General features: G+C 36.7%; 1 protein-coding gene across 1 annotated transcript in view; it reads left to right on the top strand.

Annotated features, from left to right (window-relative positions):
- nbas (NBAS subunit of NRZ tethering complex) overlaps positions 1-25,408 on the top strand; it is a 158,103-nt gene that overhangs the window by 104,018 nt on the left and 28,677 nt on the right. Inside the window, exons 44-48 of the mRNA XM_016496323.1 lie at positions 1,162-1,496; positions 4,248-4,457; positions 6,256-6,458; positions 9,722-9,811; positions 11,288-11,483. Coding sequence (XP_016351809.1) covers positions 1,162-1,496; positions 4,248-4,457; positions 6,256-6,458; positions 9,722-9,811; positions 11,288-11,483 — 1,034 coding nt within the window. The remainder of the gene's footprint in view (positions 1-1,161; positions 1,497-4,247; positions 4,458-6,255; positions 6,459-9,721; positions 9,812-11,287; positions 11,484-25,408) is intronic.

Below are 25,408 nucleotides of genomic sequence, written 5' to 3'. Positions count from 1 at the left end.
CATGCAATTTATTTCCCAGCTGTTTACCTTCACAGACATAACCGACTGTTTTTTGTGACTGTTTTTTGTAACTCGTGTGTTTCTAACGTAAACCTGTGTGTGAATGAGAACTTAGTTTAGTACTCACATGCTGTGTGGTGGCCGCTTTCTGTCCATGTGCTTCGGGTGTGTGCTCTCAGAAAACGTTATATCATAAGTTTAAACTCGTATGGTTAGATAGAATAGAAAAAATAGAAAGCTAGTGTTTGTTTGTTTTTTGTAAAAAAAAAAAGAATACAGTAAAATATACATTTTGAATATACAGTAAAACAGTAAACAGTATATTTATAGTCTTATACTAAAATATTATGGTTCTGAGTTGCTTTGTGTCACTTCTTCAATATCATAAAAATACCTTACCTAAGACAGACTTTTGACTCACTGTAGTTCTGAAAAGAACTAGAACTAATGACGTCGTCTTGTTTAAACTTGATAATCTTGGAGAGAGTGTTTTGAGAGGTCAGGAGGGGAGTTTGTCAGAGAGTTTTCAAACCACACTCTCTCCTGTCTCAACTGATACCTTCCCTTTTTAACACTCACACTTATTAGGCACCGGAAACACACTCTGTCGCATACATGCTTCCAGACTCGGTCCTGTAAAGACTGTTCATATCATCTGCCACAACCCAAGGGAGAGAGATAGCGCCTTTTTTTCCCACATCTCTGTCTGTTAGAGTGTATGTATGTGTTGAATGCCCTTCTTACCCTTGTCGTGAGATGGGCCCATTCTCAGAGGCAGGTGTTTCAATATTTAATGCCCTGATGAGACCTTGTGTGTCAGTGTAATGTTGTCTGTCTGACTTGATATTTCCACCTATTCACATAGATTGACACAAATAGAAACCACATGAAAGCGGTTTAGTAGAGATTAGTAGAGATGAAAAGAGTATTCTCAAATTTCACATAATGGATTCCAGTGTGACAACTTGCCCCTGTAGAGTGACAACATGGTCACAAAAGGTCAACATATTCAGTGAACTGGTGAATAGACTTTAAGGTTTGTATTTATACAGAAATTGACTTTATAAAAAACACACCCACCCTGAGAAATATTCACTGTAGTGTGACAACTAGCCCCAGTCTGTGTTCTATATGATGCCGAAATCATGTCTTATTGCTTAGGTCTGGACTATAAGAAGTTGACAGATGAGGATTCCGATCCTTTGAAGGCTCTGGAGCCGGTACTGACCAGCCAGAACGTCCTGTCAATCTCCAGATTGGCCCCTCGAATCCCCCAGAAGGGAGGTGAAGCGCTTACCTCTAGCGCTGTACATGCCACCTGGCTTCATAAACTGTTCTGGGAAGGGGATCAACATGTGCTGAAAAAAGCCCCCCAGAGTGATCACGACTTCCTGCATGCCTATGACACCTGTGCCAAATACTTTGACCGACTTCTGCCTGTAGATTCTGTTAACTTCTTGGATGCCATTACCTTTTCCCCTGAAGCTGCCAATAAGGTGAGTCTAATGCAGAAAATGAGTTCTGCGAAGTTGTACTTACAAAATCCTTTCAAACTAAAAAAAATAATTAAATTATTTGACAAAAATTACAGTGAGTACAAGACAAGATTATAAATGTATCTTTATCTATAAGCAAACAGCTGTGTTTTTATTTCAAATACTGTCAGTCAAATGCATGATCATTTAAATTATTCGCTTCCCGCCCATTTGAGAGCTTAATGGAGGACTGGAAGGGCCACTTCAAACTAAACATTTAAAAATGATTATAAATGTATTACAAAAAAAAAATAAAAATCTGTAAATAAATCACTTTTTAAATTGGCTAATAAAAAAATTATTTAAAACCGCAAAGAAGAACATTTTTTAATTGCAATTTAAAAGGTGCAATTAAATTATTTATTAATGTACCATTTTATTGTTATATTGAACAAATGTTTTAAACATGAATCAAATAAATAGTTTTAAATGTCTATTTTTTTGTCCATTTGAAACATTTATTTATTGGTTTACTGATACATTTACCTGTTACATATCAATTTAGTCAATTTAATTAGAAAAATAAATATGTAAATAAATGACTTTAAAATTTACAAATGTATTTGAAACTATAAAAAAGCAATTGGCCACTGCTTTTTCCATTTAAAAATGCACTTTTAACGTGATTATTAATGTATTTTCCACATTGTATCCACTTAATAGCATCAAGTCAGATGCTTTGTCCAGTGCAAATGCTCTCATAGACTCTTAGTGAAGCACGGTGCCCAGATTGACATGTTTAAAGTCTGTTGTCCAATAACATGAATCATTAAAATCAACACATGCACATGTATATGCCATAACTTATGCCTATGGTGTATTCACAGACTTCTCTGGACATGTTCATGTCTACTAAGTGCTGTTTGATGTTTTAGCACCTCTCATCTCTTCCTGTCTCTCACAGATGGCTTCATTTTCTATTTATTCTGCCTGCAAGTCAAACATCCACGTGCATACAGAAAAAGACACATACACACGGCCCTGTGGCAAACATCCTAAATGAGCCTCTGTAATCAAAAGGCTAATCGCTAATGCTCGGTGGCCCCTGGAGTGTTCAGATGATGTTATTGTAATGATTGTTATGTTGATATAATGTTATAATGATTAGATTTGGCAGAAAGCAAGTTACAAACACTCGTTGCCATAAACACACACCCACTCCCACCATTAAGGTGAGAGCAGCATTGATTTGGTGCTCAAGAATACCACAGGGAAAAACAACCAATGACATCTGCCATGCTTCTGCTGTAGACTGTGTGTGAACCGTGAGTAAATACAGTTAACGTATGTGTGCATGTGCGTAAATGACAGCAGGAGAGTGTAGGAGGGAAGTTTCAGAGGTAAACAGTATAAGATGAATCCAGGCATTTGAAGTGTTCTCACCGAGATGAATCTGGATGAGAAATGAGATGAGACCGAATTATGCTACATCATTAGACTGGGGACACCAGAGACTTATATTACATATTGTAAAAAGGGGTATAATATGTCTCCTGTAAGCATCACAATTATTTTCAAGCATATTATAATGATTTCTGAAGGATCATGTGGTACTGAATACTGGAGTAATGGCTTTTAAAAATTCAGCTTTGCCATCACATGAACTAATTACATTTTAAAATATATTATTAAATATCAAATATTGTAGTATTTCTTCACAATATTACTGTTTTACTGTATATTCAATCCAATAAATGCAGACATGGTGATGAGCGCAAGAGAGTTCTATTAAAACATTTAAAAAATCGTACCAATGCCAAACTTTTGAACAGTATACGTCTAGGAAAAACAACCAATGACATCTGCCATGCTTCTGCTGTAGACTGTGTGTGAACCGTGAGTAAATACAGTTAACGTATGTGTGCATGTGCGTAAATGACAGCAGGAGAGTGTAGGAGGGAAGTTTCAGAGGTAAACAGTATAAGATGAATCCAGGCATTTGAAGTGTTCTCACCGAGATGAATCTGGATGAGAAATGAGATGAGACCGAATTATGCTACATCATTAGAGTTGGGGATTATAATAGTAGATATGCAGCAGAATAACGACCCATTGCTGACTGAATAAGTTTATAAGCAGAAAAGCATGAGCACATTTCTCCATTTCAGATTGTGGGCCAATTCTGGGTAGCTTCTACTATATGGGGTCACCTGTGGGTGACTATTAAAAGCCATTTAGAATTTATTTTTATTCACTATTATTATGGGGATTATTTATTTTGATGATGGAAAACTGCTGTTCTTTTGAACTTTGTCCATCAAAGAATCATGAAAAAAATATGTATTGGAGTTTCTACAAATTATTAAGCAGCACAGCTGTTTTCAATATTGATAATAAGAAACATTTCTTAAGAACTAATTCAGCATATTAGAATCATTTCTAAATAGTTATTTTAAATTGTAATAATATTTAACAGTATCACTGTTTTGACTGTATTTTTGATCAAATAAGAGACTTCTTTCAAAAACATACAAATCTGATTGACCCCAAACTTTGTAATGGTAGTGTATAAATAATGTATATTAATATTATAATAATTTATCTTAATGTATATGAAAATAAATAGCTGCCTTTTTATAGGAAGTGGTATCATCATATTTATTTTAAGTTGACATAGAAAAAAAATATTGAACATTAAAAAAAAAAACACTTTAGACTTAACATATTTGTTTTTCTCTTTCCTTTGTGTGTGTGTTTTTTGTATCTGTTTAGCTCTCAGTAGAGTCCCGGCTGGAGATCACTAAGCGCGCACAGAAGGCTCTAAAAGGAATTAGCGACAAGAGTAAGAAAAAGGCTAATGATGACAGAAGTGAAAACTCCGCTTCCAGCTTTGACTCCGCCCTCACTCACATACAGCAGTCTCTTGCCCATCTAGAGACTCTGAGCCACTCTTTCCCTCTGTCACTCAAGACAAGCCAAGAGGTATTTTCTCAACACACACATACAAAATTTTACTGTCCTCTTGTGATTTGATCATCTAAGACGGATGCTAACTGTAAGCAGGGCCTTAAATATTATGTAAGTGCCCAACTTACTTGCCCTTTTTCCTTCTTTTTTTTTTCTTTTTCTTTCTGCTTCACAATTTCTCACTTTCTTGAGCTGTGTGACAGTTGCTGTGATTGATTGGCAGGTTTGTAGCTGGTGTCCTGTCTGCAGGATAGTAGCAGGCAGTCCATGTCAGCCTGTGGTTTCTTAAATTCACACATTGAGCCATTTGTATATGGAAATATATGGATTCATTTTTACAGTGCACACTTATCGAGCAGATACTGCCGCATCTTATTACCGACACACCTTCACTATGTCACACAACATGCTCCCATAGGAATGTGCACGATTGCGGAAACTGCAGTGGAAATCTCTGTCCCAGTTGCCTTGCTGCCTGCAACCTACCAGTGTAGGAGAGTCACTGAATTAAAGTAGCAATGCTACTTTCTTAAAGGTCCCATATTGTCAAAACTGAAATTTCCTGGCTTTTTTCTCGATAACTGAGGTCTAGGGGCAATTTAACTACCATAGAAGTTTCAAAACAGTCAGTCCACAGTAAAATGCACACAGCCTGCATAAAGTAGCTGTGATTTTTCACGAACCCGATAACCGATTGTTCCAGCAATCAACTATCGGTGCCGATTAATCGGCAAAACCGATACATCGGTCGACCTCTACAACAATGTATATACAATTACAAATGATTATATATAAATTGTCAGTTTTGTTGTTTTATACACATGCACACAGACATTATTTCATACACGACATAGTCGAGAGATGCAAGAAACGTATACATCTATGGCAAGAAATCTGTAGACGTGCCCATAACAACAAAAGACAATACTTTATTGAACCTTTTCTGATAAGAAGTGTGCGCTGCAAACGCAAGCATTTTTGACGATCGTTTCTGTCCAGTCTGCTCGTTTTATCACGTTTAAGCACAGCTGTCGTCGGTTTTTTGTCTGGCAGTGGCAGCAGATATGCGATCAAATTTCTAATTTGAGGCTGTATTACGTCGATTCTGGCACCCAACATCACAACAAGATGATATTTTAAGCTCCTTATGTATCCGAATCTGCGCTGGTTTGAATGGGCCGCCTCCAGTTTCCCCTTTGTTTTGCTGCCTCCAGCTAGCGCTGTGACGTCGGCTGACCCTAGTTACCTGTGGTTGGCCTGGCCGTACGTCACTCAGTAAACAACAGGCCAATCAGAAGAGAGGCTCATGAATATTAATTAGGCCAAAATCAACCTGTTCTCATCAGAGCTCCTGAGAGAAGAGGAGCTGTAAAATATATATTGAGATGGTTTTTGGTACTTATACCGCAAATATACATTCTTAAGGACATCAAAACCTCAAATAAAAATCCAGAAAGGTGTAAAATATGTGACCTTTAAATTCAGAATGAAAGGTAGGTAGTGACATATCTTTTCTTCTGTATTTTGGTGTACATCTGAGTGTAATGGATTATCGAAAAAGAAAAACTTAGTGTGTGGGACTGGGTGTGTATGTGTGTGAGACGAGCTTGTGCCTCTTGATTCTCAGCAACCAAACAAATTGTTCTGTTCTTTGTCTTCAGGTGTACTGCTGCTGTATGTCTCTCAAGATACTTAAGGCTTTGTTTTTGTCTCGGCACATATTACTCATTGATTACTGCCAGAGGATGGGGAGCATAAAGAGTTTTCTGAGCATGATTTAGTGTTAATGTCTTTGTATTCTTGTCTTTTTTAGGAGCTCTTGCAGAAGTACAGTCGCATTTATGACCTGTCCAGATCCGAGCAATCTAAGGTGCGCCATCTGGCCATCACAATGGCCATGGACGGACAGCCCCTCGAACGGATCGATCAGCTGCTCGCAGTCACCGTGGGAACAAGCAATCTGTCGGCGGAGAGCATAGTCCAGGACGCAGTGGAGCAAATCATAGCTGCTCTCAGGTACGATGAGCTGCAGTTCGCAGATTTCTGTTTGCCAATGTCGTTTTCTTAATATCACCCTCATTTTCTCTCTGTCTGTTTTATACCCTCGCTGGTATTGCTTTCTCTGTCTCTCTTTTCCACTCTCAGTCTCTGTCTTTATGGCCTATACCTCTATTAACCTGTGTCAGGCTGGATGTGTTTTTGCTTGATTGAGTTAAACACAGCATTGGCCTCTGCCCTGGCCTCTCATCTCTCTCCTTTACAGCTCACTTTCTCTCTTTTTCTTACCTTTCATCTCCTGCTTTTAGGAGGTCGCCACCTTCCCTGCTGGCTGGTTCTTAATAACACCGTGTCCTTAGTAATACTGGCAATTCAGAGAGCAGGTAGTGCTAGCTTAGATTTTTTGAACCAATCTCTGATTTTCCACCACAACTTGCGAAACTCTTTAAGGCAGTTATTTTGAACCTATTCTTTAAGGTTTCAGACCAAGCTGCCAACATTTTAAGAGCCCAGAGGTCTGGACAGACTGTTACTGTGATTAATAATTTGACTTGGGGGAGCCTCTCTCATGCAGCAAGTTTCAAGTATTGGGTCTTGCAGCTATGCAGCCAAATATTTCTCAGAGGATTTCCATTTAGATCATCTTCTTTCATTAGTCAGTATGTAACATAATAGTGAATGACCAAATATCAATGTGTGTGTTGATATAACCAGTCAGCCAGTATTGCATACTTAAATGTGCATTCTCTTTTTTTACCATTTTTACATGAACTACATTACTTTTGCATCATCTGTCGCTCACTTTTAAGTTAATCTTTAAAAACAAACAATTAATTTCAAAATATATTATTTTGTCTTTTTTTATTTTGATGTTTTTTTACACACTATAGTAATTTTATTAATATTTTTAATTGACTATTCAAAATTAACAATTTTGACATGTGAAACTAGTTAATTAGATAATAATAGTACAATAGTACAAGTACAATTAAATTAATGTACAATCACATGTACATATATTGCCTTATTATTGTTGCTTCGAACAAGGCTCATCCAATCAGATTTTTATAGCCATATTTTAACATTTTAAACAAAACAACAAAGTTTCATTCATGGATGGGATTTCAAGATTTTATTATTGACACATCCCTACTTTTCACTTATTCATTTTGCATGTACTGTGAATAGGCTTTTTCAAACCAAATACTTTGCTTTTTTTTTTTTTTTTTTTAAATCTCCAAGACCATCAAAGAGCGGGAACCCGTCTTTCTGCAGCTCCTGATTAGTCATCCTGCTTCGTGAGTCTGTGTTGATCAGACGTTTCAGCTCAATTCGTAATCAAGAGGGATTAGTGAAGGTCTCCTGAATCCGAGAAAACGATGGTCAGAAAAATTAAGATTGATTACAGTTTGCTTTTATTCAGACGCAGTCTCCCACTTTCTTCTCTGCTGGAGTGATTCATATTCTAGGTAATTGCTTATAACTAAAACGTGTTCCTGTCTTCTGCTGCTAATTACTGGTTTGCAGAGGTGGGCAAATGAATCATTAACAATGAAATGATTTGGGCGCTGGGAATTGTCAAACTATTTAAGTTTATTTCATCAAATTGTATTCTCGGCTTTACTTAGATTTCTTGCGGCCTGTTTTCTTTTTTAAGAAGTCAGAAATCTTTTTTAAAAGGAGGAGGAATCTGTGGTCTACAACCTGCTCATGATTGATGTTTATATCTGGGGAGTAAAAGATTATGGTTACGTTTCATGTATAAATAATCCTTTAGAAGCACAGTGTTCCTCCGGTGTGTGTGTGTGGTTGCGTTTAGTGAATTTTAAAGCAAGGTTTTAAGTTTTTGCAGTCTGCATCATAATATTGAAGATGCTAAAATTCTTGCATACTGAAGGGGATGCTGAGATATTTGGAAAATGGCTTGCAGTTGAAATCTGCTTAATAAACGATTAGATCAGTTTTGGGATGATGTGGCTTGTATAAACTACCGTTCAAAAGTTTGAGTTTGGTCTCTCTTGCTCACCAAGGCTGCATTTATTTGATCAAAAATATGGTAAAAGCAGTAATATTGTAAAATATTATTACAGTTTAAAATAACTGTTTTAAATTTCAATATATTTTAAATGTATTTTATTCCTGTAATGGCAAAGCTGAATTTTTTTGTTGAAAAGGTGATTATTTTTTTTTTTATATGAAAAGATCAAGTTCAAAAGAACAGCATTAATTTGAAATAGATTTTTTTAATCCTTTTTTTTTTTTTAATTCCTTAAAAAAATCTTACTGACTCCAAACTTTTGAATGGTATTGTAGTTCTGTATGTGGAATACTTTAAGTATTAGTATCATAGAAAAGTCATTGACATCGTTGTATGATTATTATAAAAGTATTACAATCAGAATGCTATATTTTAGATGATTGAAAGAGAATTATTTCATGTTGGAATTAAAAACAAACCCTCTAAAAACGTATTATAGCTGGAGTACCAGAGGAATGTCAGAGCAATTCTTTGAATTTAACACTATATGAACATTTGAATGATGCTGTAGCAATAAAACGGGCTGCTGTGCAGATTACAAGGGCAAAGCAGAAAAATGTGTCCCAACTAGCGCTCTGCTAATTAAAGTCCGGAGAAAATAAATCACTTATTGTTTTATACAGCACATCCACTGACTGTGATGTGATACAGTTGTGGGAATCCAGCTGAAGTCAATCATATTATATATTATACAAAAGATGTTGAAACATGAATGTTTTGGAAGCAACACAACGGACGATTTTCATTCCCATTGAAGCATTGCTCATGTTACATTGACCTAACCAAAGAGAGAAAGTGAAGTCTAACATACAACAACAGCACTGAAGGAAACTGCAAAAGAGAACTTTTGTTTACATCACGGAGAAGAAGATGCCTCTGAAGAAAGGCCTCTGGAGGCCGCAGATTATTTAACACCAGACTTACAAAGTATTTACTGCAGCAGTAGTAATGAAATAAGAGATTGTTGGCATAAAAATACAAAGCAATTATTAATAGAAACATAATTAGTCGGTGCAGCCTCATGCATAAAAACATAACACTAACACCTTTAATGGAGGGAGACAGATGAGGCCAGAGGAACCCTGCAGCTAGAACATCAGCAGAAGAGCATTAAGATTCCTCAGTATGAAAATCCCTTCCTTTGGTGTGCACACACACACAAAGTTTGCAGCCATAAAGCCTCTTAAAAGCCTCAAGACATTGAATCAAAACTCAAGCTCCGAATGTGTGTGTTTGTTTTCAGCGGTGACAAGGACACATTGAAAGATTATGCAGACCCCTTGAAGGTGCTGGAAGGAATTGTTGCAGCAGTGCACACTAATGTACAGAGCGGGTAGGTATATCCTTTGTTGCGATGTTTCCGTTTACTATTATTGAAACATAGTGTTGTCCCTTTGTCCTTAGGAAGGGATGAGTTATAGTTGTTGTATTACAGTCATATGAAGTCACTGTACGGTTTAATGTAAAAAAGTTAAGAATATATTATATATTTCTGCAATTAAATGGGATTGTTTGGCACAACGTAAAGCAGAAGCATGATTAAAAGAAACCAGTGTTAATAGTATTGACTAAAGTAAGCAATTATTTTGACATGCGAAAATAGTTTGTTAGCCAAACTAACATAAAATTAAATTGATGTACGATCACATGTCCTTATATCGCTTTTTTATTGTTGCTTCAAACGAGGCTTATCCAATCACATTTTTAGAGCCAAATTTGATCATTATAAACAATGTGAAATAAAGTAACATTATGAAATGAAAATAAGGAAGATAAATTTAAGATTTAAATATTTAAGATTGAATATATAAGCACTATTTCTGAGTCAATAATGAAATGTATGCCAATTTTTGACAATTATTGTTAAATTTTGTAAATGACCAATCTACTTAATTTGTAATTACTTGTTTGTTACTTGCTTGTAAAAACACTGTATTTAATTATATTGACGTTATATTACATTGACATTTTAATGTACAATATCTGTTAAAAGTACATTTATTTGTGTTTTTGAAATAAGCGTCTTAAGCGGAACAAGGCTGCATTTATTTGATACAGTAAAAAGTAATATTATGAAAAAATATTACAATTTAAAATAATCGTTTTAATATATTTTATTATTATTATTATCTTTTTATTTATTCATGTAATGACACTGTTGAATTTTCAGCAGCCCTTGCTTCAGTCTTCAGTGTCACATGATCCTTCAGAAATTATTTTAATATAGTGATTTGTTGCTCAAGAAACATTTCTTATTATCATCAGTGTTGAAATCCATTGTGCCGCTTAATATTTTTTAAATAATTGATACATTTGTTTTTTCCATGATTCATGATCAAAAGAACAGCATTTATTTTAAATAGATGTCTTTTGTAACTTTAGAATTATCTTTACTATCAATTTAATGCGTCCATACTGAATAAAAGTAATTTTATTAAAAAAAAGAAAAATTATTTCCAAAAAAGTCTTATCCCAGACTTACTTAAATTGTCTGACACAACTTAAATTGTGTATTTACGATCTGTAATGTGTGTGTGTGTGTGTGTGTGTGTGTGGATGGATATATATATATATATATATATATATATATATATATATATAGTTTTCATGTGAAACACTGCTCAGATGTAACTTTCTAAAATCTTACATTTTCTGGAAGTATCCATAAACTGCAAAAAATCATTTTAGGTGTGTTTTTTCAACTACTGAGTATGTTAATCATAATAATTTGGATGTATATATATATATATATATATATATATATATATATATTCTGATTTTATTTCATGTTAATATTCATTTATTTCAGTGGCAATATGGTAACATCTGAGGACATGCTGGCATGGTTACGACCTTTTTGTGGGGACGATTCTAAACCTGTACGACCCCGACTTGAGGTCCTGCAGATCCTAGAACATTCATTCAGCCTCAGCGATCAAGACATCCACCTACTGGTGTTCTTCAGGAGCCAAGCAGTTCTGAAAGCCTGCTGGCCAAACAGAAAGGTGAAAAATATGCATATACCCACACTGGCACAAAACATGATTTACATTTCACACATAAATATTATTACATTCCCGCATCTCTGACTCCGTATTAGCTTATTTCCTCTGTGAGGCACTGTGAATGTAATCTCATTTTACAGCGCAGCCCTTTGCGAGTTAGCATGTGCTTATAGGAATTGCTTCACTATTCTCGTACATGTACAGTAGTAGTGTGTGTGTATGTGTGTGTGAAGGAATGAGATGTATTTGGTCCAGGGATTACCGATTGCCTTCTTAGCCATGCTCTTTGGCCTCACCTCATGTTGTTTTGGGGATGTGAACGTCATTCTGCCGTTTTTTGTGGTGTTCTCTGTTTGTATGTACCAGTGAAGCTGGAGTAAATTCAAGAATTGAATATATAGCAGAACTAAGAAGCAATTCTGTCTAAATCTGTCAGTGTTCTTCTTAGGAGAATGACCTTCTGATTTTCCTTGCTAAACTTTTGGTTTACAAAAGTCAAAGAGATCAGATAAATATACTAGCAGAACATAATTGAATTATAATGTTTATTGCCACTCAGATCCGCCTACGGTAGAGGGATCTTGTTTATACATTTTTTAAAAGTGAAATTATTAAAAACAGATTTTCTTAATGTTTAAAAGAAGAAATGAGGCTTCATGTAACAAGGAAACTAATCTCTAAAAGAGTGGATGGATGGATGGATGGACGGACGGATGGATGGATGGACAGATGGATGGACGAATGGATGGATGGATTGATGGACAGATGGATGGATGGATGGACAGACGGATAGACAAATGGAAGGATGGATGGACAAATAGATGAATGGATGGATGATTGAACAGATGCATGGATGAACAGACAAAATTTATGACAGAATCAAAGACTTCTCTCATTAATATGCCTCCATAATAGTTCTTTAGTTAGTTTTCTGACATGAAGTGAAGAGTCACCTCATCTCACTCAACACACATTACAAAAATACATGCTGTTAATCCATTTTCCACCAAATCACATAATCCATTCTTTCACTAAACTTTAATCATGCAAATGAATATTTATATAAGCAGACGCTATCAGATGTTTGGTTTCATTTTAAGAGGATTACTCCGCCAATTGTTTAATAGAATAATTAAATGCAACTTTCAGTATTCAGGGGTTTAAAACAAAAGAGCCCCTCAAGATTGCTGTAAGTAGTTCCAGTTTCCCATTAGTCCTTGATTAGCGTTATTTAGTGGTAAACAACAGAATATCAAGCTTATGGTTGGAAAGAGCCATTTTTGGCATGTCATGGATTTGGATTTGACTAGTTTAGAACATGTTGAACATTAAGAATGAAGTCTAACCTTTAATTCCACAGATTATCACAGGGTCTCCAATGTTGGCAATAGCTTTGTTTTTCTCAATGAAATGAATTGATTGTGTCTTTATTGTGATCTGAAAAAGGAAGGGAAATGAGGGGAGTCTTAATGAGAAGTCATGCCCTGAAGGAGGAGGAGTAATTAAAAAGAACAGATTGAGGGAAGGTAAAGAGGATAGGCTCTATTTCACTGAGGCGTGGAGTCCTCGAATACTCAGATGCCTAAATCCTGATTGGGATTGCTGAGCCGGGCCTGTTCGCTCTGAGCGATGGGCATCAGGCCACGGATCGCTGTCATTGCATGTCTGTCTGCTGAGAAGCGGACGCTGGTTTACATCACAAGCCACAGAGTCTGGTTATCAACTGGTAGCCCCAGGTGTACGTGTGTCTTTATTTATGTCAATACCTGGGTATTTTTGCTTTTGTCTGTTTTTGTAGTGTGCTCGTTCAGGCCCACATGATTGTGCACGCGTGTGTGTCTGTTAATATAACACTTCTACCCCCTGTATCCCAAACTAATCATCTCCTAACTCGCACACCGGCCCGTTCTGCCCAGCACCATAGCAACCGCGACTTTACTACTGCCAAGCAGGAGCTGCGTTAAGGTCTCGCATCTGTTTGTTCTGTTGCATGTTTTGCTGAGCTGTATATTCTCTGTTGTTGTTTACTTATTCGGCATTGCAGTGGTGTTTATCTCCCTGATGTATGAGGTAGCATTGTTGAACTTTATCAAAGCGGAAAAGGGGCCGTCCTTTGAAAATCAACAAGAGGAAACGTCAAAGCTCATAGAAAGAGGAAGAAGCAGTGCGTGTGAGCAATGGAAAGCGCCGGGATGGTTATTGCACGGTTGTCTGATTGAGGAAATGACTTTGATCGCAGACAGAATGAGAGCGGTTGGACTTTTTGTCTCATTCACTAACTGTCAGTGGAAGGTGATAACTCTCTCAATTACATTCATTAGGTTTAATTGCTGACGGGTTTCCCTATAAAAAATGACACATACTTACCCTCAGCAGAAATCATTGTAGCTATAGAGAAATTCTATAGAGCCGGGATTTTTTATTTTTTTGCTGCCAAGTTGAGGTTGCACTTTTTCTCCTCGTTTTCACAAATTGCCTTGACGGTCAACTCGACTGCTTGTTCCCCCTATACACTCAAAACAGGTAACTCCTATACATAGGATCTTTGAGTTTATTCTAGTGAACTGCTAGATCAACTCTGAACTTTGGGGTCCCAGATAGGGAAGTATAGATTTTCTATATTTATACGTTTAAAAAAAAAAATTCCCTAAGCAGTTTTTTGTAGCTGTAGGTTAGGCCTATATATTTGCGAAGTAATGCGATCCAGACACAAATGTGAACTTGATGCACTTACAACTGCTGCTAAATAAAACCATATTGTGAATAATGAATATTGCACTAATTAATAATTATAGAATTTAAAATAAATAGTATCATGAACAGCAGTTATTTACAGTATTTATTATTTAACAATATTCATTTCAATTTCTACATATACCAACAGATTTTAGCATTTCAAGTTTTATAAATTACTATTAGTTTATGTATTTCAAATGAACATGAATTAAACATGGACAATATTATATGTATAAATTAACATGATTAAATCATGTAAAAAAAAAATTTTTTTTATTGTTAAATTATGATATCTACAGTAATACATAAACTCATTGAAACATAACATTGTAAAAGTGTTACCACATAATTGATATGTGATTGCAAAAAGATTGATTGTTGCATTTGTCTATTGCTTTTTCTATCATTGATTGTCCTGTTAATGATTTCCCATCAAGAAAGTGGCACCCAATCTGTGGTCAATCAGATATTACAGATGCTGTCAAGGCCTTTCATGGCTTAAAGGGGTGGTTCAGTGTTTTTTTTCTAGGCTTGATTGTGTTTATGGGGTGCAGTCTAACATGTGTTAATGCTTCGTTTTTTTAAAAATTCATTATTTTTCACCTTTATTCCACACCGCTCTGTCCCTTCTCTGAGAAACACGCTGATCATTTCCTTCTTTTATGAAGCCCCTTATGAAGGCGATGGGCTCTGATTGGTTAGCTAGCCCAGTGTGTTGTGATTGGCTAAACTGCCTCTAGTACGTGCCTAAGCGTCCCGCCCCTCACCTCAGCGGCATGTGCTCCGGTTGAATTGTAAACAAGGCGTCGTTAATATCGCTTATCAGTTTGAGCCCGATTGAGAAGCAGAGGATATTATTGAAGAGGATCGAGCAGAACCTGTGCAAGCACGGCTTTTAATGGTAGGCCTATGTTTTTTGCTTGTTGTTGTCTCATACTTTTAGATACGCTGTTATTTGTAAATGCTACTGCTTATGTTAGCTTTTAAAATACGGTTTTATCCTGATTAAAGCTTTAATACAGTATGGCAACTGCACGCACAGTCCATGTTTAAAGCTTCTCATAGCTATGTGAAAATAAGTGTATAATAGTAACAGTTCATTTTTGGAGCTGAGCTGAATCAGAGAGAGAGAGATGCAGAGCATGTGCAGAGCAGGGGGACGCGAGGAACAGTATTAAGGACTGCTGCTTTAGAACATTGATTTTGAAACTTGTTAATCCATTTGAATCGTTAGAAGACAGAATCGCGATTCATATATGAATAGATTTTTACGTGCACCTCTAGTTTTCTCTTCCTCTTCTCTAAAGCAGCGCAGGCCTCGCCCCCTTTGCTGCCTTTTCCCGAGGGTTTATCTGGGTTTGTGATGTCACGAACCCGGGAAGTAACTCGTTGTAGGCCCTACCAGCCGTTTTTGTAGGCATTAAACTGCCAGAATTTTAAAAGATGATATCTCCGTTTGTATTGAACTTTCAGCTTCGTAACTTTGCAGATATTGTTTATGCTCAAACAGCAACATTACACACTAACTAACGTTAAAAAAGTGAAATCGCAATCAACCATCCCTTTAAGTTCTCATTCTGTGGCACTGACGATAGTAATTTGTGGTTGTCTAATAAGCTGCTATCGAATGTCTTGTTTGACAAGTCATGAACTTCTCCAGAACAGCGTATTAAAATTGCAAATTCTCTCATAAATGTATTTGACCTCACCCAAATGTTTCTAAAAGAAATTTGATTGAAATGACCTGCATTATCTGCATTTCCCTGGCAATTTCTGCCTGCATTATGTAAACGATATCTACCCCTTTGGCAACGCAATGACTTGTGTTCAGATCCTCATCCCGGTGGCACACGGTGGTGGATTTTTGTCTCTTAATTTTAGCCATCCGTCTTAGCCTAACGGCAACAAAATGTCACAATCCCTATGAGTGCTTAGTGTTTGCTTGGCAGAGGACAGCAGATTTTTCAGTCTGAATTGAGAATCTTCATTTGGCAGCTATCTGTGTCCCAGACTCCCTTGTTTACTTGTATTCTGAAGTAGTTATTGATGTAATGAGTGCAAATGAATTTGAGGACGCTGGCGTGTGTACACGTGTGTTTGGGATCAGACATGGGGTGTTATCGTTGCCATGGTCCCTTGACTTGATAATCTGGACTCATTTGTCATGTTAAGAAGCCGTCAGTATTTAGGTTAAACGGGGAGGGTGTGTGTGTGTGTGTGTGTGTGTGTGTGTATGTGTTTGTGTGTGTTTAACCGTAGACAAGCTTAATGACTGGGGTTAATGTGGTCATTAAAACAAGGTCTTCATTTCCCCCCGGAGTGCATGCTTTAATATGCCCATGTTTAGCAGTGCTGTTTTAATGTCTTTATCCAGCTGTGTATGTGATTGTGTGTGTGTGTGTGTATTTGGCTGTTTGTTAATTACAGAGAAAGAGCTAAATGCACCACATTAAAGCCTTCCTGTTAGATACTAGTCAATTAGTTAGGTTGCCTAGTTTATCTAGATTTTATCTCTCTTATGCTCACCAAGGCTACATTTATTTGATCCAAAATAGTGTCAAAACGGTAATATTATGAAATATTACAATTTAAAATAAGTTTTTATTTTAATATACTTTAAAATGTAATTTATCCCTGATGGCAAAACTGAGTTTTCATCAGCCATTACTCCAGTCTTCAGTGTCACATGTACCTATATGTCATATTTGCACTTTGAATTATTTATTCATGTAAGTGTGTTTGTATTCTGTGTCATTTTGGTGTGCTGAGATTTTCTGACTACAAAATATCACACAGACACACATACACACACACACACACACACACACACATTGGTGTGTCTTCAAAATGTCAGCATGATGTGACATCAGACCCACTGGCAGTGTGTCAGCTCTGGTCTGTCACGAGCGCTCTTGTATTTCACACGTGTCACTCTCCTCTGTCATTAGTCCCGCCTCCTCGGCACAGCCCGGGGCCACGCTTACATCATCTCCCCCTTCACAGGCTTCAAATGTCAGTAAGCTTCACTTGCTGTACTCTCCTGCATTAACTTTCCAAGGTCTTAGTGAGAGTTCCTCTTGCTTCTAATTTCTTGAAATTCCTCTAGTTTCTAGCATTCTATTTTTGTTGACTTTATATCAAAGCCCCTTTCAAGAAAAGTAAATTCACTCAGTGGCCATATTTGCGATGCCTCTGGGTAGCTATTTCGGGCATGCACAACCTATTCCTATCCACTTGAATGGGGAAATACTAAAATCTCAAAGACTGCTTGCCAAATTCACATTTAAATAACTTTTCAAATCAGCAATACAATTTGACAAATGCTTCCATAAATGTTTCTTATCCTCAAATATCATTAAAAAGTATATTTGAGGTTTGTCAAGCCAATGCACATGTGTAGTCCCAAGCATTTCTCAGGACACTGACTGTTTCTATGGGAACCGGAGCTTCTAATGGCATCTGCAGTGACGCAATGACTTTGCCGTTTTGCGATTGGCTGTTTTATTTAGAAGGCGGGACTTACTGCGCGCCATAGTTTCTCCTATTAATAGTAATACGAACCATCTTGGTATATGATTGTATAAGAGTCTATGATGGTATTGGTGAAGGAAGAGAAACTGGCATGCTATTCTCACTATTTCTGCCATATTAAGTTTGAGCAAAGAGTAGTATGCTATTATGCTATTCAGCCATAGCTGTGCATAGTTTTGTGGAAGTTAATTTTAATTTGTACTTCTTTTTACAGAAACAAAGCTTCTAGAAGGGAAACCACAGTCGGGGGGGATATGTAAGAGTTCAGAGGAGGGTGTTGAAGAAAGTGTGTTGGAAGCAATTGCAGTGAGTTAAAAAAGGTTACACAAGGAGCTTTCAGGAGGAGGCACAGTGTGATTGGGTTGGTCCTGCAACAACATTCCTGTCAATCGTGAAGTTCACCAGACCAGAGAGTGTACAATTTGTCATTTCCACCTTGCCAAGCTTGCACTGGTACGGTCCTTCTCCCAACGGTCTGACGGCACTTTGGACTGGGAACAGTGTTGTTCCAGGCCCTTACCTTGCTCCTAAAATCATAGAGCACTTGTTGGTTGTTGTTCCAGGTACAACAAAGGCTTTTGATCCAGGAGCATGTCCTACTTGTGTACATGATATTAAGCAGGTCTGAGTTCAGGTTTCCAGAGGTTTGATTTCAGGTGTTCAGTGTCTTAAAGGTGACTCAGCTTTGACGTAATGGTCTCAGGAATCAAGAGCACACTGAACCTGAGCTATATTTGGAAACTGTTTTACCTCTGACAGATTTATGCCAACGCTGAGAAGATGCAGTGGGTTTTATGTGCACCTCATCATACACAGACAGCCGTGATCCATCAACGACCTCCGTCCTTGGCCTGGAGCTCCATTAGCATGTGCTCATACTGTATGTGGCTGCAAGGATGGCCAGAGTTATAATGGTTAGGTGGGGGAGGGGGGGTTATGGAAATCATGGAATGTACAGTCAGCGTACTATGACATACTGTTAGTTCTAAGAGTTCAATATGCCCCTAGTACTGCAAGATTCATTTAGAAATTATGACTATGACATCACAACTATTGAGAAATTTCTACAAAATTTTGTACTCAAAAAAAAAAAAGTCAGTAGTGTATCAGTGAAAAAAGCACAGCTCACACAGAAGTCACGTTCATACCAAGCTGCTGTCTATTAATCAATGTGAGGAATTTGCATGGCAGACTTGAACCCGTTGTGAAATCTGCGTGGGGAAATCTTTCACCTGATTCCTGTTCGCACATACTCCTATGAAACTCTTACTCCTATGAAAATACCCAATTTCAACTGTGAAAATTTGCAGAACAACAGCCACAACAAAATGCGACCACACCTCAAGGCTATAATCAACAAACTCATTGTCCTTGTCTCTTATGAAAGTTGTGTTTTGTGTAAATGCATCAGTTTGTTTAATGTACAGTGGGCACCATAATTGGGATCCCCATTGTTTATGTCAGGGATTCCCAAATTTCTGTCATTCAAACTCCAAAATCTGATACATTTATTTGAACTACACCCTAAGATTTTAATTTAATTTTAATTACATTTTTTAATTTTAATTTAATTTCAATAAACAAAGGTAAAAAACAATGTTTGATATAGAGGGAAATTTTTCAAATATACATTGCATTTATTTCAAATTATATTTAGTTTAATTTTACATTATGATTTAATTATTAGACTTGCATCAGCTCACAAACCGATTGCAGTTTGGAAAAAAACTGGTTTATGTGCTTGATAAACTGCTCTAATTGTAAGAATTTGTCATCTTCTTACCTAAAATATTCTTCTATAAATAGTTACTTTTTAGTGTACACATGTTAACTTGTAGCATTTTCAAAAGGGCTTCATTGTAGTTTAACTGCTTTAAATTGTAAATAACTTTCAGTTTGTAGATCTACAGTTTCTGAATACTACACCATGTGAAAAAGCAAAGCAAAGGTACTAGATTTTAAGATCGGTCCTGTCTAAGCTGAGTTTACAACTTCATTTACGGACTCTGGACAGGCTTAGGCAGCTCATTTGGTTTTCTACCTTCTTTGATCAAGGTAGATCTCCGATTTCTCCTCTATGGTGTAAGTGTGATTGCGTGTCCCTCTCTATAGAGACCTTCATCTGAATGTCTGTCCTTTTAAGACAGGATCAGAATATCAAACTCCAGTCCCCCAGTGCTGGGATTTGGATCAGCTGTACATTGAGAGCACAGGGTAATCTCTGGCTTCTGGCTCTGCATAAATCAAAGAGCTGACTTAATATTTAATTATGCTCCAGGTACTTCTGTCTGTGTTCTTCATCTCACTCGCTCTCTTTTCCTCTGAAGCTAAGAGGAGCACATTCTGCCTTTGTAAGGGTCTGCCTGAACAGCTAATCACATACAATCATGTTAACAGCAGTGAGGTCTCACAGCTTAACGGAGTCAAGTGGCGTTTCATCAAACACAAATAAAAAAGAACAAAATTCAACATCACTGGATATGAACAGGTGTGGAGTCTTGTTGGAACTGTGGTGATGCAGGTTCAGGTTTGTCCAGTGGCTTGATACATCGTGTTCTGAACTAGTCACATGACTAGTAGTGGCATGTTTATTGTCACATATCTCTAGCTAGTATGTCTAAATTTTAGTAGGTTTAGTGCCACTTTCATGCAGTTAACCTTGACAATGAATATTGTATTGTATTATATTATATTATATTATATTATATTATATTATACTCGAAAAATAACACCATAGTATTCTGAGGATTGCACATTTGAAAAAGCTGAACGCCATAAAAAAACTTGTTTATTAATGTATTATTTATTTATGTATTGGAATTTACATATAGATTTTATTTTATATATATTTTAAGATACATTTCTCTGAATGTTTCAGTGTTTATTTAAAGTTTGTTCTGTTAAAGTTTTAAACATTTTTACAATTATTCTTGTTATTATTTTTATCATTAAAAATTAAGTTTTGTTTTGTCTAAAGGCGAAAAACTATTATTTAAATAAATGCTGTATAAAAATAAACGCAAGATTGCTTTGGAAAGTCAGTCTTATGTAGAGCGTTGTCCATTTACTGATTAGGTCAAGCTCTCTCTCTCTTTATCTCTTCCTCTAATATAGTCTTATGGGCTTTCCTATGGATAATTTTCTAGCTAAGTGGTGCATAGCAAAAAAGGGTCTACTCCACAAGAAACTGAAAAAAGCAAGCAAGAAAGAGGATTGCAATGCATTGCAGCGGGTGAGGTAAAACTGGGCGTTTTTTTTTATTATTTGGCTCTCTTCTTCTTTCTAGCATTGACTTTGAGACTTAAAATCTTAAAGCATTTCTGCTGAGAAACATAGTTGGCAGTTTAGAGCATTGATCTATCTAGACCATTGGGAATGATAAGTGCGTGTGAGAGCGTTTGTATGTGTGTTTTGTGTTGATTTCAAAACACTGCAGTGGCTGTACATTGAGTTTATTGTTCTTGGTGTGTGATCAAGGTGCTTTTTACCTCTCTAACACACTGCCACAGTCTCAATGACCTTTGCTGCCTTGAGGGTGAGTACATTGAGTTTCCCGCCGATATGTTCCAGCAGTGCGTGAATGACTGTTTGACTCCTCTTAATAACATTTGAGGATGGTTTTTAACAACATTGCAGAATGGTTTCTCACTCCACTGAGCCGTACCGTGCATTAGTCCTAAATTGGACATAAGCTGAAACCTACAGAAATTGAAGTGAGAACTCTGACAAGTTCTCAATATTCTGTGTTAAATCAGTGCTTTACTAATCACTCTTGTATGTCGGGGGCTTTTTGTGTATTGAAAAGATAACTATGAAGCAATGATACATTTCTCACCATCCCTGAAGTGCATTTGAATTATTTTAATCTTTGCTTAATTGCCATAATCTGCTTCACTGAGCTGAAATGCAAGCATTCTTAAGAGACGCTGAGAAAGAAAGAGAATGAGTGGTATTTTTTTATTATCTTTTAGAATGTTTTTTTGTCAAATCATGCATGTTATTTGGAATGTAAAATAAATTTGTGTGTATATATATATATATATATATATATATATAAATTATGCAAATGTATATAATACACAAACTTTGTGCTTTATAACACATAAATTGTACAACTTCCTTCCTACCTAAGATTGTACATTCTCGACATTGTTGGAATTGTGGCCTATTGGTCATTGAACATGTTCCAACAGGTTAAGCTGTGATGCCTATGAAGTTGAAGTGAGTTTTAGCCCGACTTGCATCATTTCCAGATTCCATTTCCACCTCTTCTCCCTGGACTGGTTTGAGTGTCTCAGAACCTGCTAATCTTTCTAATCTAAATCTAATCTAAATTTTCATGCACAACAGTCTCTAGCGCTTACAGACAATGGTGTGAAAAACAAACATTGGCACATCTGCGGTAACTGGAAAACCAACCACCCGTTAAGACAGTGTCATCATTAAAAGTGTCTCTGAAAACACGGCAACAGCAGCAGTAGACCACACCAGGTTCAGCTCCTTTAAGAGGCAGCACTGAGCAGAGGCAGAGATTGCAAAAAACGCTGCCTGTTCTGACAAATCTCAGTTTCTGGCGTGACATACAGTACAGATGGTGCAGTCAGAATTTTGCACATGCAACATGAATTCATGGATTCATCCTGTCTTGTTTCAGTGATTTTTGGGTGGTGTTGATGGTGTAATGGTGTAAATGGACATTATTCATTGTTGCTGCTTACCATATGTACTTTATAGTCACTCTACCCATATTCTAATGTCTACTTTTAGCAGCAGGGCAACAACACATTTTCTGGAATAGCAAAAATGTTTAGAAATATGTTGACTTCATGGCAACATGGATCAGAATCTATTACACTGTCCTAATCAAGCAAGTTTCCATGTGGCACAATCAAAACTAGGCATGCACCAATGTATCGGCCAATAATGATGATCGGGGCTGATTTTATCCTGTCAATCAAAGGTGTCATCAAAAACATGCCAGACTGCAACTCGCATGTGTAGAAAATGCCTTTTATGTAGAATTCAGGGCTGTCGAACAAAATCTCATTAGCTCAGGTATCACAGGTCCTGTATGGCCCTATGAATCACTTGTAGTTCAAGCCAGGGTTTCCAGGTCCACCGTTTTTCCCTTTATCGAAATTTTTTACTTCTGAGAAGAAACAAAGTTTCAGCTTTCAAAATCTGTCCATTTTATCGGTATTGGTGGAGAAATTTAGTATTGTTCATCCCTAATCAAAACCCATTTGATAGTTATGTGGAAAGAGTTTTTGGAGAGTTTCAGGGAAACGGGCTATCTGGCATGATGCTGCAGAAAAAGAAACAAAGTATTCAATAAAATGTCCTTTTGCTCTTTGTGGTCATATTTGCATTTGTGATTTGATGCTTTGTTTCATTTTGACACAATGTAAGAATGTTTCCAGAATCTTGTTGAACTTATAACCAAACTTCAGGCTGGTCTGTGAATAAAGGATGGGATCATCATAGATGTCGTAATTTTGCCCCTACTGCGTTAGTTGGTGACGTAATGACTGTTGGTTTGCTGAAAAACAAATCGTTTTTCCACAGAAACACTCAACCTTGTAGTGCACTCAAGTGGTACACCTCCTCAACCCCTCTCTGAATATTCACGAACCCCTCCCATACGCATGCATAATTAATTAAATGTGGAAGATACTGAAATCTCAACGCAAATGACTTTTATTATTAAAATATTGAAATATTAAATGCCATTATGCATGTTTTCCAGGTGGGAGCATGTCAAGAATACTCTGGAGTGAAGTTCACATTTCTCTTTAGCATATGAGGGCAAAAGTGTAGTTTCAAATACTTGCATTCTCACAGTGTGATACGGATATTGGTGTTTCATGTTATAGCTACAGTGGACCTGGATCAGGTGAGAGACAGACAAAGCTTGTGATTTTGTTATTAGAAACAGGCCCTGCGCTGCGCCTTTACAACAAAAATGTTTCTTAAGCACCAAATCATCATATTAGAATGATTTCTGAAGGATCATGTGACACTGAAGACTGGAGTAATGGCTGCGGAAAATTCAGTTTGGCCATCACAGGAATAAATTACATGTTAAAATATATTAGAATAGAAAACAGTTATTTTACATTTTAATAATATTTTGGTGACACTTTAGTATAGGGACCACTTCTCACTATTAACTAGTTGCTTAGCATGCCTGCTATTAAAATATTGGCTGTTTATTAGTACTTATAAAGCACATATTCTGCATGATATTCTACATCCATGATCCTACCCCATACCTAAACTTAGCAACTACCTTACTAACTATTAATAAGCAGCAAATTAGGAGTTGATTGAGGAAAAAGTTGTAGTTAATGATATGTTAATAGCGAGAATTTGACTTTAAAATAAAGCGTGACCAATATTTTACTTTGGTCTAATAAATGCAGCCTGGGTGAACATTAGGAGACTTGTTTCAAAAACATAAAAACATATTACTGACCCCAAATGTTTAAACTGTAGTCTACATAGGAAATATTATAGTTACTCATCTAAGCATCTGGAGCTGTTAATATAGTCTTAATATTGGACAAAAAACTTCAATAATTGACCAGATTTAAAAGCTTTTGGAAATTTCAGACAAATTTTTCTTGCTATCTACTATTGGTTAGTCCAACTGATAGTCCAAATAGCATATAAAAAAGCCTTTCTGGTCTAACTGGTTGACTTAACGGTTGTTGCAAGCAAATGTCAAGTTCACCATGCACATTTCACTTCAAAAATATTGGACAAACATTATTTCTGATTGATATTTTTAGCTAGTTTCTATCATAACCAGTTGAATCAAGCTAAAAGCTTGCTCGCATTTCACTGTTGTTTTAATCTGATTGGTATCGCCTGATTTTTGTAAGTGTGGTTCACATTGCATAGTTTGTGTAACCCAATGCATTGACATTAGGCTAAATACACAAAGCTATATGTTTATAGAAATAGCAATCAGTAATTTATATACAGTGGTCATTTGTTAACTCTATATTTTCAGTGCAGGAAAATATAGAGTTAAGAGTTTATAGAGTTATAGTTTATAGAGTATCACCAGATCCAGCCCATACATTGTAGCTGCTAGACCTTCTTTTTATATTCTTGCTGCATCATCTTTGTAAAGCCTCGGAACCAAAGCTCCAAACAGATCCACAGACATCAGATCCTTTCGGCTTTTGCGTGCAGACATGCTGACACACACTTTTGTGCTGACACACACACATCATGCATTTACTGACATAAGCATGCAGTGCCATGCTAGAGCGCACATCACAGGCTGCTGAAGAAGTACGGAGATTATGCCCTGGAGTATCATTCTTTGGAAACTCAAGGGCCCTCCAGCCGGGAGCCGCCGTCTTTGTATGGAGCAAAAAAGGATTTGGTGTGTGTCGGCATTACCTGAAAATCTCCCTCTTATGGATACAGAGGTTCAGTTGTTCTTATGCACTGGGTATTCTTAATTGGCTCCTACATTTATGTCTCTTTATTCTGTCCTTCCTCTCTCCTCCCCATCCCTTCCTCTCCTGTCTTTTTAAACCGAACAACCTCTATCACTTCTTAGCCAGGGCACAGGGGAAACGATGGAAGTTAGGCAGTAGGTCAATGAATATTAATAAGACATTTATACTTCTTCCAAAGGCCAG

Source organism: Sinocyclocheilus anshuiensis, unplaced genomic scaffold, assembly GCF_001515605.1.
Source record: "Sinocyclocheilus anshuiensis isolate Anshui unplaced genomic scaffold, SAMN03320099.WGS_v1.1 scaffold306, whole genome shotgun sequence".
Classification (NCBI taxonomy): domain Eukaryota; kingdom Metazoa; phylum Chordata; class Actinopteri; order Cypriniformes; family Cyprinidae; genus Sinocyclocheilus; species Sinocyclocheilus anshuiensis.
This window is presented reverse-complemented; position numbering and strand designations above follow the sequence as displayed.